The 14,923-nt window shown below is 45.1% G+C and overlaps 2 protein-coding genes and 1 non-coding gene across 3 annotated transcripts; 1 reads left to right on the top strand and 2 right to left on the bottom strand.

The window, feature by feature from the left end:
• Positions 1–85: 85 nt before the first annotated feature.
• Positions 86–2,929, bottom strand: mettl2a (methyltransferase 2A, methylcytidine). Its single transcript, XM_058049226.2, has 9 exons — positions 2,734–2,929; positions 2,535–2,623; positions 2,041–2,276; positions 1,930–1,979; positions 1,803–1,863; positions 1,601–1,740; positions 1,418–1,524; positions 844–909; positions 86–766 (listed from the first exon to the last, which is right to left on the bottom strand). Exons 1-9 carry the CDS (start codon positions 2,874–2,876, stop codon positions 576–578), a joined length of 1,083 nt encoding a protein of 360 aa, XP_057905209.2. The 5' UTR covers positions 2,877–2,929; the 3' UTR covers positions 86–575.
• Positions 2,930–3,303: 374 nt separating this feature from the next.
• LOC131103204 (integrin beta-3-like) lies at positions 3,304–14,645 on the bottom strand. The gene is made up of 15 exons (XM_078797407.1): positions 14,028–14,645; positions 13,134–13,219; positions 12,507–12,711; positions 12,181–12,433; positions 11,941–12,103; positions 11,711–11,872; positions 10,378–10,473; positions 10,204–10,293; positions 9,987–10,121; positions 9,494–9,923; positions 5,431–5,653; positions 4,723–4,823; positions 4,512–4,631; positions 4,238–4,404; positions 3,304–3,964 (listed from the first exon to the last, which is right to left on the bottom strand). The coding sequence occupies exons 1-15, from the start codon at positions 14,080–14,082 to the stop codon at positions 3,890–3,892; spliced, it is 2,361 nt and encodes a 786-aa protein (XP_078653533.1). The 5' UTR covers positions 14,083–14,645; the 3' UTR covers positions 3,304–3,889.
• Positions 11,518–11,589, top strand: trnat-cgu (transfer RNA threonine (anticodon CGU)). The gene has a single exon. It is a non-coding gene; the product is annotated as a tRNA-Thr (tRNA).
• Positions 14,646–14,923: the final 278 nt, after the last annotated feature.

Genomic DNA, 14,923 nt, shown 5'->3' with positions numbered 1-14,923 from the left:
TCGATAGCTGATCCCAGTAGGCAAACAATGCAGCTCATTATGGAAACGTTTTAATATGAATCAATCAATAAATGTAAATAATATGTAAACTTGGTGATATTTTTATTATGTGTACAAAAAGGTTAAAATGGCACAATGTGTTCCAAAATGTCACTACTAAAAACACAGCATTGTGGTGAATAGAAACATGAAGACCAGGGTGACCAGCCCGTCCTCGTAATAGTACCTCTATGACATTATGGGATGGCGTGGCTAGTGGTTAGCATGGCTACCTCCCAGTCTGCAGAGCCAGGTGGGAATCTTGGTGTGTTGGAAGTTTGCATGTTTTCCCAGTAGTCCGGCTTCCCCAAAATGTGTGCATTAGGCTAAACTATCCATAGGCGTGAATGTTTGTCTGTGTCCTGTGATTGACAGGTGACCAGTACCCAGTATATCACCCCCCAAAAAAGTCAGCTGGGATAGGCTCCAGCTCACCCCAATGACAGCAACGAGGACAAGCGCTAAAGAAAATGGATGGATGTACATCATGGCAGCATCCGGCTCATGAAGGAGCGTCTCTGAACATCAGGTTGGCTTCAGCTCTCCGCATCACCAGTGTGGGTTTCCTCCTCCGGTTTGTGGAGCTGAGTCTGGGCCCTGCGGTACTTGCACTGGATCCACACCCTGTACATGGTGAGCTGCTTGCCCCGGTTCACCTGCAGCCTCCTGTCCACCAGGTTCTGCACCTTCTCCAAGCCGGCCTCGGTGAATAGCTCATGGAGCTCCTCTGAAAAGGACGCCATGCATAAAAAAATTATGTTTTTGTTGTTTTGTTTTCCATATAAAGGATTCCAAAATAATTACCTTGAGTGAAAAAGTACACTCGCGTTCCGTCACCACGGACATAAAAGTTTTCTGACAGACACCTTCCTGGGAGAACATTGATTGACATCATCATTACTTATTCGAAAATAGTCATTCAGGATGATGCATGTGTGAAACCTGGGACTTAAGACAACTCCCTAGTCTGATCTTACAAGCAAAAAGAAGATGGCTGACACCTGAGAGAAACTACATTTGTTTGTTAGTATTTCTTAATAAGCTAACCGCTATACAGTACACTTAAATAAAACTAAAATAGAATAACCGCGGTATTAAACACAAGTGTGTACAGCAATGGGTGAGGTGAAACACAGCTTGCGATTGGCTGTTAGCCATGCTGCATTAAGGTGCAAGGGCAACGCGTTCATTGCCATGCTACATCAACGACGCATATTTCTGCTTCTATGGTAGTCATCACACTTTCGGAGTAAGTTCAGTGCATTTTCCTGGAAAATGTTATCTAAACTATCAACATCTGGAGAAACAACTAATTGGGGCTTCAAAATGTCAAACAGCTGGCAACCAGAAAGCATATGACAGCCAGCACTTGACTCACCCTTCTTAAAGCGGAGCTGTGCCATGTCGTAGCGGCCGTAGTCCCGTAGCAGCATCACCCCGCCGGGCTTCAGCAGCCGCGCTAATCTACTGATTGACGCCTGCATCCTGGACACATTTTTTTTTTCTACCATCATCAATGACCGACAGGAAATGCATCAACAAAAGCGTGAAGGGTTCATACTTGTCCGGATGCAACGCCGACAGTACAAAGATGAGCACCACGACATTAAGGGTTCCCTCCGCGATGGGGTACGACGCGCTTCCGTCGCTCAAGTCGTGGACAAAGGCGAAGCAGCGAGCCGGGTCGTATTCCGGGTTAGCCTGAAGGTGAGAACGCCTGAGTTGCTTTCAATCTCAATCTAAACTTTATTAACGTTTCTGACCTTGACGAGCTCCACGGCTGTGCTGGAGAAGTCACAGCAGTACACAAAAAGTCCTGGGTCACTGCACAAAAAATGATAATTATAAATAAATACATAAATACAGATGAATATATTTGCCTTCACTTACTTGTTAGTCTTCAAGATGGGAAACACCGTGTTGCCGACGCCACAGCCGACCTGTCCAAAGAGCTTTTGTTAGCATCCACTAGTCACAACATTACGAACTTCCTAAAAACACCTCAAGAATTCGATATGTGGCACGAGAACCGGGAAATTCATCGTCACTTTGTCCCCGATCCAAACTGGCCTGCGGACCGCCACCTGTGCCTGGGACCTCAGGATGGCCTTGGGGGCGGAGACCCGGAGCCAACTCTGGGAACTCGGTGAAGAGCCAGTGACGGTCTTTAAAGAAGCGGTTTTCATGGATGGTGTAGAAGTCGTTCCAGTACTCGTTGGCACGGTTGTCATAGTCCTCTGAAAGACATGGTTAGATGTTGCCATGGTTACACACACCACAACAGTTAAGTTTAGGTTTCTCTGTTCCTCATTGTGTTTATGGATGTTGTTAAAATAAGTGGCACCTGCTGAGAGGTATGTCAGATACCTTGTGGGGCCTTGTGGTTAGCAAGTCTATATATGTGTCCTGTGATTGACAGGTGACACGTCCAGGTTGGATGCCGTGTGTCACCCTGGAGGGCAAGCTCTATAGAAAATGGATGAATGGACTTCTACCTTGTTTCTCTTGAGGCAATGGCTGACTATTTTCTTCTACTTTGGTTTTTGCAGCTGCTTCTTGTTCCTCGGTCCACTCCACGTTGTCCCTGTTGACCACACAGTACATTACTTTGGCTTTTCAGTTCATTTCCACCAAACGCGTCACAGCCATTAGCGGTTTAACACATTTGTAGCGGATTTTCGTCAATTTACCCACCAGGCGTTGTGCTGGAAAACCTGCCGAGGGTCTCTAAGAAAACGAGTCCCGAACTGGGGTCGTTTCACGTCGGATGAGGGCGAATCTGTCAAAATTGGAGTCGAGTCACAGGTGCTAACAACCACCGTGTGGGGCGCCGCCATGTTGGAAAATGACGCACAGGAAGTAGGCCGTGCTTCCCATTGTGCTGCGTTCATGTGCTATCGGAAATTACCTGCACCACTGACAACAGCGCTTATAAATGAAATATTATTGTAGAAAAACATCAAATAAAATTGAGATGTGAGGAATGTAAGATATATTTTATATTGAATTGTTTTAAAATATTTTGATAATTTCTGTAGTAATCTCCAGTATTTTAATGTGTTTCTGTGAATTAGCCTGACCAGTGCCGTTTTCCTATATACCCAAACACCACAAACAAATGGCATATATAATAACTACGGCAAAATATAAAATTATCTCCACTTTGATTTTCACAAATGTTTTACTGCCAAAGAAAGCGTTGCGAATCACAAAAGTTCATTACAAATTGTGATATCGTTCCTGCCATTAGGCATTATTGTTGTGAAAAAAAATCACCAAGCATAATATTCTCAAGAGCAGCAGCTAATTTTAAGGGTGCAATCCAAAGTATGTCCACTAGAGGGAGACATTTCCTCACATCTTGTTTTTTTCTTTTCACCTGAACGATTGCTTGCCAAATGTGGAGGTACATCAGATTAGATGTTAGAGAATTATGAATAAAAAAAGCAGGCACGTTTAATCATAAGTTTGTGTGTGTGCATGAAGGCAGGGTTTATTGGCATTTCCCACCCACATTTGTAGAAAACATCATACTGTATTTACAGCAAATAAACCTTGATGATTAATATTTGCATCTCATTTCAAATAAATTACAGCAAATGTATTTATTAAAAGCATTTACAAGTGCTATAAAAAAAGCGACAAAAAACACAATGAATAATGATGGGCGATGCTGAGCTACAGAAAAAAACAAGAATTGTAAACAAATGAGTGCAACTTTCATGCGTGTACAGCAGACAACACAGCAAACATGACAACAGTAGACTTAACGTGAAGAATGGAGTCGTTGTTCCTAATTGTACAATGCATTGGTCATAGAATACAGAGCCATAAAGAGGTCGTTTGAGGCTCAGCTTGTGGCGGCGCCTTTGTACGCCACGTTGGTGAAGGTGGACGTTGCTCCTTTGTACAGCGGGTTGTTGGCCTGGGAATGAAAAGGAGGTGACTTGAAGTGCCAGTCAAAAGTATGGGGACACCTTCTAATTCAATAGTATGAAAGGGTGTTTCAAAACTTTTGACTGCTAATGTAAACAGGAAGTTACTCCTAGTGTCTGTTTGCTTGTATGGTTAACTATTGATTGCAGTTAACTTCTTTTTACACCTGCATTACAGCTACAAATGTGACTTTGACTGTACAGTATATAAAGGTTTGTCTCCAGATGAGATCATTTCTGGACTGTCAAGGTTCCCCTCTTACCGTGTTCCACCTGGCTTTGGCTCGCTCCTTCTCAAATCTGTCGTACTCCCTGCGGTCGTGGATGGTGACCAGCAGCTTCCAGATGAGCAGAGCCACAAGTCCCAGCAGCAGAATGGCTCCGGCCACGGCCAGGAGCACCACCAGGATGTCGGGGCCCTCAGGGCATTCTTAACAGATCACAAGAGAGTCAGCTGGGATAAAAAAAACCTTCCTTTTAGGGAACACGCTGCTCCGTCACGACGGCTTTAAAAGCGTCCTTCAGGTGTGACAGTACCTGGCTCTTTTATCACATACAAGATGGATTTGCCGCTTTCGTCTTCGGAGTACTGGAAGTGCACCACGCAGTCGTTTTCGTCTTTGTACGAGCAGTTCACCGCGTTCTTCGAGTGGAACTCTGTCGGACGAAGGTAGTAAATGAGGTCCGCCTGTCTAAAACGCTTTGAGGTACAAATCTAACAACGTTAAAAAGTTGGTGGCCGTCTCACCAAGTTCAGCCACCACTTTTATTTCATCTTTGCAGATGCGATTGCAGCTGTCGTCGTCCGTGTACTGGCCTCGTTGGAAGTGCTGACACTCAACACACTCCCTGCAACAACAACAAAACTTTTATTTTTTTTTTACACATGACACCTTAATGCACCACAAAAACAAAATTGGAAAAGTAAATATATCACATTGACATGGTAACTCATAAAAATAAATAAATAAATAAAAATACAATGTAATACCTTCATAAAGTGACAATAATTAGATTAGTTTTAAAAAATAATATTGATTAATTCAATTACTTATATGAGAAGAACAATAGAATAATATACTATAGTATAATATATGAAAATTAAAACGACGAGAATTTGTTTAACGAGGACACAAAAACGCTACAGTACATCGGAACGGCACCTTTTTGAGTGTTTAAACAAGACAGAAATGTGAGAAAATGTTGATGCCTGTCTGCGAAAAGTGTATAAAGTGTATACTGGGGGCTATCACCCGCAGTAAATGAGGGAATACTGTATTTATAATAAATTATAATAAAATAATTTGTTAAAATATCTTGCAATGGACTCTGTTTTGACACATTACTACAGCTAAATAAGTATATCGGTTACAGTCAGACAGGTTACACAAAAGTATTTTTTGTATAAACAGTTTTGTGTTATTATAATTTAAAAAGGAAGTTAACATGGACGTACTTCTTAATGGTGCAGGAGTCGGGGCAGGTGGGGCATTTCTCACAGGTGGCGCCGTAAGCTCCGGGCTGCGTGCACTGGCACACGCCACACTCGCAGTTACCGCGGCCGCTGCAGACCAGGCCGATGTTGGACATGCACGTGTCGATGCGCGTGCTGCAGTTGCAGTTCTCGCCCACCCAGCCGGCGTCGCACTGGCAGAAGCTGCAGCTGCACTTGCCGTGACCTAAAAACGATAGCCGGATGTAGTTGTTAAACACCGCCACTAGAGGGCTCAGGGAGCGGTCTTCTGCGGGATGGTGTCAAAATTTGGAACTGTTGTCCAGAAGATGTGAGACATTGCTCAAAACACATCTGAAAGTATTTTATTTGCACTCCTACCATATTTCATGTTTTGGTTTTATGGATTGATTTATGGAATTTTATGCAATGATTTCAAAAATATTTGATGTTTGATGGAATGAAGAAATAAATAAACTTGCCTTGCACAAAAAAAAAGTGTACAAATCAGCTTAGCTTTGAGACGTTGGAAACGTTTGGAATTTGGGTAGCAATTTGAGTAAGAATTTTAGTCATGATAGCACTCATTTCCGCTGCAGAGTTTATTATCCTTATCACTCTTGTGTGTGGGTGTGTGTGGGTGTGTGTGCGATCCAGAAGTGGAATGATGACCGTCGAAAGTAGCTTGACGTCGCTTCGTTTTTAATCACAAACATGTGAGAATTGAAGCACTTTCAAGTGCGCCTGAAGATGAGAAATGTGGACTTTAGTGTTATCACTGTTGGGCGTAACGTTGTTATTTATTAACTGTGGAGAAAGTGTTAATCATTCATTCATGGCTCTCATCGTCAGCTCTCGGCCTGAGAAAACTCTCCTGCTCAAAGGCACTGACACAAAATGAAAGCACCGTGCACGCTCAGTTGGTAAACAAACAACGTAGCGGTGACTAAAACGTCTTGACGTTCTTCCCCCGACAAAGACGGGAAGTGCGCTTATTGTGAAAGAACGTGATGGTTTCCTCATCTCCTTGTCTGCCGGTTGCCACGCATGAAAGCACTTCCTGAGACGCCACTCAAGCAGAAAGGGGCGGGGCCTGTCATCACTCAGGAGGAAAAGGGACACAATGTGTCCCAGGACATTTTTTTTCTTCCAGGGGACCTACTCCGCTTCAGGGTCAAACTGTCATTCAAGAGTAAAAATAAGTTAGCAAACGACATTAAAATAGTGGAATGCTGCTTCAAATGTAGGGGCGACACAGCGAGGAGACCAGGGTTCAATTCCACCCTCTGTGTGGAGTTTGCATGTTCTCCCCGTGCATGCGTGGGTTTTCTCCGGGTACTCCGGTTTCCTCCCACATTCCAAAAACATGCTAGGTTAATTAGCGACTCCAAATTGTCCATAGGTATGAATGTGAGTGTGAATGGTTGTTTGTCTAGATGTGCCCTGTGATTGGCTGGCCACCAGTGTACCCCGCTTCTTGCCTGAAGACAGCTGGGATAGGCTCCAGCAACCCCCGTGACCCTTGTGAGGATAAGTGGTAGAAAAGGAATGATTAAAAGTCTAAAGGTGACTATAGGGGTGTTATTTCATGTCTAGAGGGCTCTAATAGTGTTAAAAGCCATATTTAGGAGGTCATAGACACATTTTCGACGCGCTAACTAGTAAAATATTCCATTTATAAATAAGGAATCCTACATAGCACTGCACGGCGTAAGAGTGGTTAGTGCACATGCCTCACAGCGAGGAGACCAGATTTCAATGTCCGTGCATGCATGGGTTTTCTCCGGGTACTCCGGTTTCCTCCCACATTCCAAAAACATGCTAGGTTAATTAGCGACTCCAAATTGTCCATAGGTATGAATGTGAGTGTGAATGGTTGTTTGTCTATATGTGCCCTGTGATTGGCTGGCCACCAGTCCAGGGTGTACCCCGCCTCTCGCCCAAAGACAGCTGGGATAGGCTCCAGCACCCCCTGTGACCCTCGTGAGGAAAAAGCGGTAGAAAATGAATGAATGAATGCTTCAAATGTATTAAACTTCCCCAGTTCCGTGTGACCACGGGAAACTTTTGCACTCAGCTGCAACCTCTTTTTCACGACTTTACCAAAAAATGCCAATGTCTTGTCACTGGGGTGGAACTGCCAGAAGGTTCAGTACCTTTTGGATCTGGGCCGTGTAAAAGTCGGTATACCTTCAGGGCCCAAAACTGGACTCTGTAGTGTACTTATTTGGTGAGATGTACTAAAAAAGCTGCTTAGCACAAACCCAAACGGGATTTGGCAGTAAATGACTCAGCCCATCAGAATCTATGAGGACGGGAGGAGGGGCGGCTCATGAAACATCCCAGAGGGGTCAAGGGTCGCTAATGCCGCAGCTTAAAACATTTCATGTGGTGGAGGAGTCAATACCCTGTCTGTGTTAATAGTTAACACGTCTTGCATCACACAATCATCGCCGGATGGTGAGTCTTGTCTTTTCTGGGACTTTTTATGTTGACATCATCCCGCCGTGGAAGACGTCTACACATCCGGCTCATTAAACACATGAGCAAGCTTGAGCGAGGAGGACATTAAAAAGAGGGAGGAAGCCATGGAAGTTGAAGGAATAAAAAGGAAAGGTTGGCCTCATTTCCAGTACAGGAATGCAAACTTTCCTGTTCTCCATTTGTCCTCGCATTTATCGGGCCCCCAGGCCGGGCTTTCTGTCTCTTCTGTCTCCCGGCTTCCACGAATAAAAACACACACGGCCGTAGGGAATGCATGCAAAGTCATGGGTGTTTTTTTTAAAGAGGCAAAAAGGGGTGCCAGCTCCCTGCTTTCAGTTTCAATTCAGTTCCCCTACAAGAGTCCGTTGTTGCGCACTATGTGTGATTTTTACATCAGCATGTGTGCACAGCGTAATGAGCGCTGTCAGGACCGTGCAAGAAGAAAACATTACAAGTAAAAGCAAGTCCAAACTCTAGTTTCACTTGGAACACCTTCACTGTAGACTGCAGGAGGTGAGGGGACCATTTTGACACGTGTTCTGCATTAAGGATGCTTAAACCGATACGATACCGACTCAACACTTGTTTTGCTCATTCTTCATGAGCTGAACTGCTGATTTAGACAGCATGATTATTGTACGGGTGTGGCCACAATAAAAGGCCACTCAAAAATGCGCAGTTGAACTGTACTCGGGGTGTCTGCTGTGACCGTATTGCACCCCAAACACACTTGCTAGCTTAGATCTTGCGATCAATACAGCAAAAAGCTGTCCAATGCTGTCCATAACATATGTGCCAGTGCATACCATAACCCCACTGCCACCACGGGCCACTCCATCCACAGCACAGGTCAATTTTGCTGTATTGATGTCATGTTGAACGCACAGAGATACTGTGAAGACAGCCTGAGGCCCCCTGTTGTGTCATCACCTCGTGTTGCGGCATGATCACGCACGGCCCCATGTTGCAAGGATCTGTACGCCATTCCTGGAAGCTGAAAACATCCCAGTTACCTGCTCACCCAGTGAGCATGTTTGGGTCGGAGTTATCTTGTGAATGTTTGTATTGGAGGGCGGCACAGCTAGGAGGACCAGGGTTCGATTCCACCCTCTCTGTGTGGAGTTTGCATGTTCTCCCCGTACATGCGTGGGTTTTCTCCGGGTACTCCGGTTTCCTCCCACATTCCAAAAACATGCTAGGTTAATTGGCGACTCCATTGTCCAATTGTCCATAGGTATGAATGTGAGTGTGAATGGTTGTTTGTCTATATGTGCCCTGTGATTGGCTGGCCACCAGTCCAGGGTGTACTCCGCCTCTCGCCCGAAGACAGCGACCCTCGTGAGGAAAAGCGGTAGAAAATGAATGAATGAATGTTTGTATTGGAACACATTGGAGGCGGAGCTAATGAAGTGTCCGGTGAGGGTATTTACCAATAAAGTTTGTAGTTGAACTCGTCTGGTCCCGCTGTGACATTTTAGGTGTGGCTACAGAGTAAGATGAGTGGAGCAGGCGAGCCAGGACAGGCTTTTATAGCGAGGAGTGGGTGTGGAAATTTAAAAAATTGCGAAAAACAGGGCCTCACCTGAGCAGAGGGCGCCTTTGAATCTCAGACAGTTGAAGTCATCACACTCGCAGTGTTTGCCCCACACTTGTCCAAACTCACTGGCATGGCACGAGCACTGTCCGCACAGGCAGTCCCCCCGCCCGTTGCAGATGGGGCTCCCCGGCTTGGGGATGCACTTGTCGTCGTCAGAGGGACTGTAGTCCTCCAGGGAGCACTCGCAGCGCGGGCCCAGGCGGCCCTCGTGGCACTGACACACGCCGCACTCGTAGGTGCCGTTACCGTTGCTGCATGACGGGCTGTTGACCTCGCTGTCGGCCTCGCAGTCACACACGCAGGCGAAATTCACGGTGACTTGCAGAGAGTCCCTGAAGCCTCGAGGTTTGATGGTGAACGTCTGGGTCCTCTCCTTTGGGCAGCCTCGTAACTGAGCCTCCACGCTGAAAGACACCTGAAGAGGAGCCAGGTCTGGGTGAGTGTGTCGGCCCAGAGAAATAATAATGCAACAGCATACCGTGTCTCCGATCTTGAGGCCGGAGCAAGACCTGAGACCAGGGATGACCTCATTGTTCAGGCACGTTGCGTTGAAGGACAGATTCAGCTCATCGGGGACTCCAACAAGCTCCAGGTCCACTTTAGAGCGGATTTTCTGCACCCAGATGACAAATATTAGTTCCTTATAAATTAAACCAGGGGGGTCCAAACATGGGGGAGATCCATGAAGTCCTTACCGCATATGCTTCCTCAATGAGCTCAATAACATTCCCAGAGTCGTCAGACAGCTTTCCCACGGTTGTGCCCGGAATGAGCTTACTGTACTCCTGGGAAGAGAGAGATCAACATGGCCACTCGGTTCATGCGTGTTTTATTTTGTTGTTATTTTTAAACCGCATTCAAGCATTTACCTTATACAGAGGCAACACGTAGTCGGTCACGGCAAAAATCAGATTGATGTTATTCTCAGACATTTTGTCCATCAGAAGCGCCAAGGAGGGATAGTCCTGGAATACAAGCGGCAAAAAACACATCAACTCGTGGGATGAAAGTCAAAGCATTCCGGTATTCATCTGTGGTTTTACATTCATTCATTTTCTACCGCTTATCCTCACAAGGGGTGCTGGAGCCTATCCCAGCTGTCTTCTGTCTGTCTTCCCAGCCAATCACAGGGCACATATAAACAAACAACCATTCACACTCACATTCATACCTATGGACAATTTGGAGAGAGAGAGATTTGGAAAGTGGGAGAAAACCCACACATGCACAGGGAGACCATGCAAACGCCACACAGAGATGGCCGAGGGTGGAATTGAACCCTGGTATCCTAGCTGTGAGGTCTGCGCGCTAACCACTAGACCGCCGTGCCGCCCTAAACAAAATTTTCATTCATTCATTTTCTACCGCTTTTTCCTCACGAGGGTCGCGGGGGATGCTGGTGCCAATCCCAGCTGTCTTCGGGCGAGAGGCGGGGTACACCCCTGGACTGGTGGCCAGCCAATCACAGGGCACATATAGACAAACAACCATTCACACTCACATTCATACCTATAGACAATTTGGAGAGAGAGAGAGAAACCCATGCATGCACGGGGAGACCACGCAAACTCCACACAGAGATGGCCGAGGGTGGGATTGAACTCGGGTCTCCTAACTGTGAGGTCTGCGCGCTAACCACTTGACCACCGTGCAGCCCATGGGTTTATATGTTAGCAAAAATGTTGTGCTTCTGATCTTGATGAAGGGTAAAGCTACAGCAGTGGCGCAGCCCGGTGGTCCACCACAAAAAAAAGGTGTCACTTGGTCACCTTCTCTCACAAACCCATTATAATGGGACTGTCTGTCTAGCTTCTTGCTCCAACGCTGTACAGTTAATGTTGCTGTAACTCTGCTTCTAAACAAGTTTGATTAAATTGTACATCTCATGATGCTCACAAACGTGTCTCGTCTCTCGTCTATTTTAGAGCGAGCAGCTTGACAGCCATTACATAAGGTTTAAAAACATCAGTCAATGTCACACATTTCTAATGACACAAACCACCATGATGGGCATGGTGGCCAAGTGGCAAGGCGTCAGTCTCGTAAACTGAAAATCGTGGGTTCAAATCCCACCTGTGCCTTTCATATGGTAGGCTTAATGGACAACATCAGTTTAGCGTCTTTCTAATGGCTTTTTTACATAGTGACTACATCTGCCCACAGTATGCCGGAACCTCAAGTCCTTCAAGTTGCTGCCCTTACCAGCACAGTGGATTTGTTGTAGATGTTGTCGATACCAAGGTGACACTGTCCGTCATTGGGCTGCACGATTCCGGCGATGCGTCCGTCCAGAGCGATGTGGGTTTTGGCATCGGTGGTGAACACCAGCAGGTGCGAGGCATCCGGACGCCAGCCAATCTTCTCCTTTAAAGTCAGTTATGGCAGGACGTGAAAAATGTGATGGGATTCATGTTTGGCTTTATTTTCTATACCTTGCACACCATCGCCTGCATGACAGCATCGAATCCACCCTCTGGAGCGTCTCGATTTCGGGACACCTGCTGCTTCTCCACCTCCTTGGTGAAGCGGGCCACTGTCTCCGTAAGGGACAGAACATGCTTGAACCCGAACTGGGCCTGGCAATCCTGGTCAATGCTTTGGGAGTTGGGAGAAGACAAGGTGGAATAGCCTCTCCTCCTCAGACATTGATATGGTTTTCTTTGGGTACTTACCCATAGCAAGGGTTCACGATGGCCTCTGGTGGAGACAAGTACATAAAGGGGGACACGGTCTTGTCCACAAAGGCTCCAAAGCCCATGCGTAGGTTGCTGGTGGTCCTCCCCATGGTCTTTGCCAGCTTGCTGCCCAGAGTACGCAGGCGAGCTAAATCATCCTTCATTGAAAAAGAAAGGTCCATCAGGTAGTAGAGGTCCACCGGGTAATCCTCCACTTGCTTCACGGTTACAGTGAACCTCTTGGAGTCGCCTGTGTGGCAAAGAGTGGGGGGGTTGTTAGAATTTGAGTTGTTCTCCTCTCCGCAGGTCGTGTTGGGGTCCACCTGGCCTGAGCACCATGCGGATCTCCTGGGGCGTGATCTGAGTGACGTCGTTGGCCGCCCCCGAGGCTTTGTCACTGAGCTGCTTGTCCTTCAGGATCACCAAAGTGCTGCCGGGCGACTCCACGGCTGCCTCGGAGCAGCCTCCATCCAGGAGATTCTGCTTCAGGTCACAGCGAGACACGCTTGACCCCCCCAAGCCAAATACCTGAGACAGGCAAAGACAACAAGCGGTAACTTTAACACGGAAAATGCAATTCAAAAATCTAAATGTGCCTCTTTTACCGCTGTGTAAAAAAAGCAGGCTTCGCTACACGTCTTAAAATGTAGCTTAGACCTCTGCTAACTATAGTCAGCCCCAGACATGGAAGCTGTATGCTAACCTGGCATGATGTTAAAATGCTATCACCAGAAGTGGATAAAGTACATTAGCATTAAGCTAACACACTTCCAATACTACAAAACTACTAAAAATGGCGGTTCAATACTATAATATAAGGGAGGGACAGTTCAGCATGGGGAAAAAAGCAAGCCAAGAGAAAAATACAGTGGGGAATGTCAGGAGGAGTTTCTGTCAGGACAAGCAGCACGAGGGGCCCGGGGCGGGGGCCGGGGCCGGGGCGGGGGTACCTCCTGGGAGCACCATGCACAGCTGGGATGAACCGTCAAACACTGCTGACATGTCGTGACTCCTCGCGACGTGCACACGTTGGACCCTGCGACAGTCAAAAGAAAGACGAGCGTTGACACAGATGTTCCCCTTCACTTCCTGCACACTGCCAAGTGGCATAACAGCGCACGGCACATTTCCTCCATGATTCAGCAGGCAAGATAGCACTCGTCACACACACACACACACACACACACACACACACGAGTGCTGAGCAAACATGCCTCACCGAGCCATGACTAAGTCTGTGTGGACTTTTTTTTAGTTTGACAGCAGAATGCAACAATTGAATCAGCCTGTGGGTGTGGCCTAATAAGACACCTGAGATATGTCAATCAATATATATGGAGTGAAATTACAAATTTGATTGTCAAAAGGGCTGAAACAATATTCCAATATGAGCTAATTTAAGTATTGTACATATGCATTGCAGAAAAGTGTGTGTACTTTTTAAATATTTTAGTACTCATTTCATCCCACAGAGAACTGTTTCCAGTACTTTGGTTATTTGGCAGCATGGGAGATGCACAATGATAAAGATATTGTTAAAATGATATTTTTCCATTAAATGTATGTGTTATTATCTCTATAAAGGCACATTTTTTTCATACAGGTCTTGCATTGGTTTGTGCAGGTGTACTACCTAATGAAGATTATGCGCCATTAACAACATTAATACGTTTAATTGCCCCGAAAAAAAGCACTTTTACTGTCATTTGAAATACTTGGATGGAAGTCTGATGGGTTATCGACACGCGATGACGTCACGCACGTGGCACAAGAAAGTCTAAAAAGTGCGATTAGAAAAAAAAGAGCAGATAATTTAAAACAAAAAAAAACAACAAAAAACTTACCATAAAGACGAGGAGTGTAAGAAAGAAGGAGACACAACATCAGCAGCGTCCTCATGGCGGCTTTTCCTCATTCTTCCTCTCCTTACTTGGATCTCCCAGCTCTGCCATTGTTGACGCCCTCTTTTTTACTCACTCATATTATTATTACTGGCACAAAATACACGTAAAGACAAGAGAAAACAAGTTAAGCAATGACAAAAAAACATCAATACAATAAAAACAGTTAGCAGTGAGTGATATAATGTGCAAGGGATGTGGAAAGACAACACAACCTTATAAGGACATACAACTGGGATGCTTGTTTTAGGCTCTCTTTAGCACCATTTTTAGTCCTTACAGAAGGATGACACAAAAATACTTTCTTGGAATGACAGTCATGTTGTATTAGCATGAAAACAAATAAAAAAATATATATTCACAAATAAAATTAACTTTTCAGGGCATTGAATCGATCGCAACTGGACTGTTCAGGTTGTCCACTTTCGATCGATCGATTAATTAATATAATAAAGTGATCTGGATAAATGATAATATTCACACATTCAGTTCGGGAGTCACCTTTACAGCCCATGTAGATAGGCTGAAACATTTTATATTTTTTTAAATAAAATAAATCAACCTAATAAAATAAATAAAATACAAATACATTTGTTTTTCTTCTTATATTACACTTTATTTGCATTTTAAAAACAAATATTTTAACTATTTTTGGTCCATTTGTTTCTTGTAATAATGTGAAATTATTGTCATAATATTCTGGCTTTTTCCCAACCTAATTTTCCCAAATAAGCAACTTTGTTTTCTATTGTTTCTCACACTATGACTTTTTTTCTATAATAATTGAACTTTATACTATTTCCCCTCTTAATATTATTACTTTAATCTGTCAATATTCT

The sequence above is a fragment of the Doryrhamphus excisus genome, linkage group LG16 (genome assembly GCF_037039965.1).
Source record: "Doryrhamphus excisus strain RoL-2023G ecotype Guam linkage group LG16, RoL_Dexc_Guam_v1.1, whole genome shotgun sequence".
NCBI classification, from domain to species: domain Eukaryota; kingdom Metazoa; phylum Chordata; class Actinopteri; order Syngnathiformes; family Syngnathidae; genus Doryrhamphus; species Doryrhamphus excisus.
This window is presented reverse-complemented; position numbering and strand designations above follow the sequence as displayed.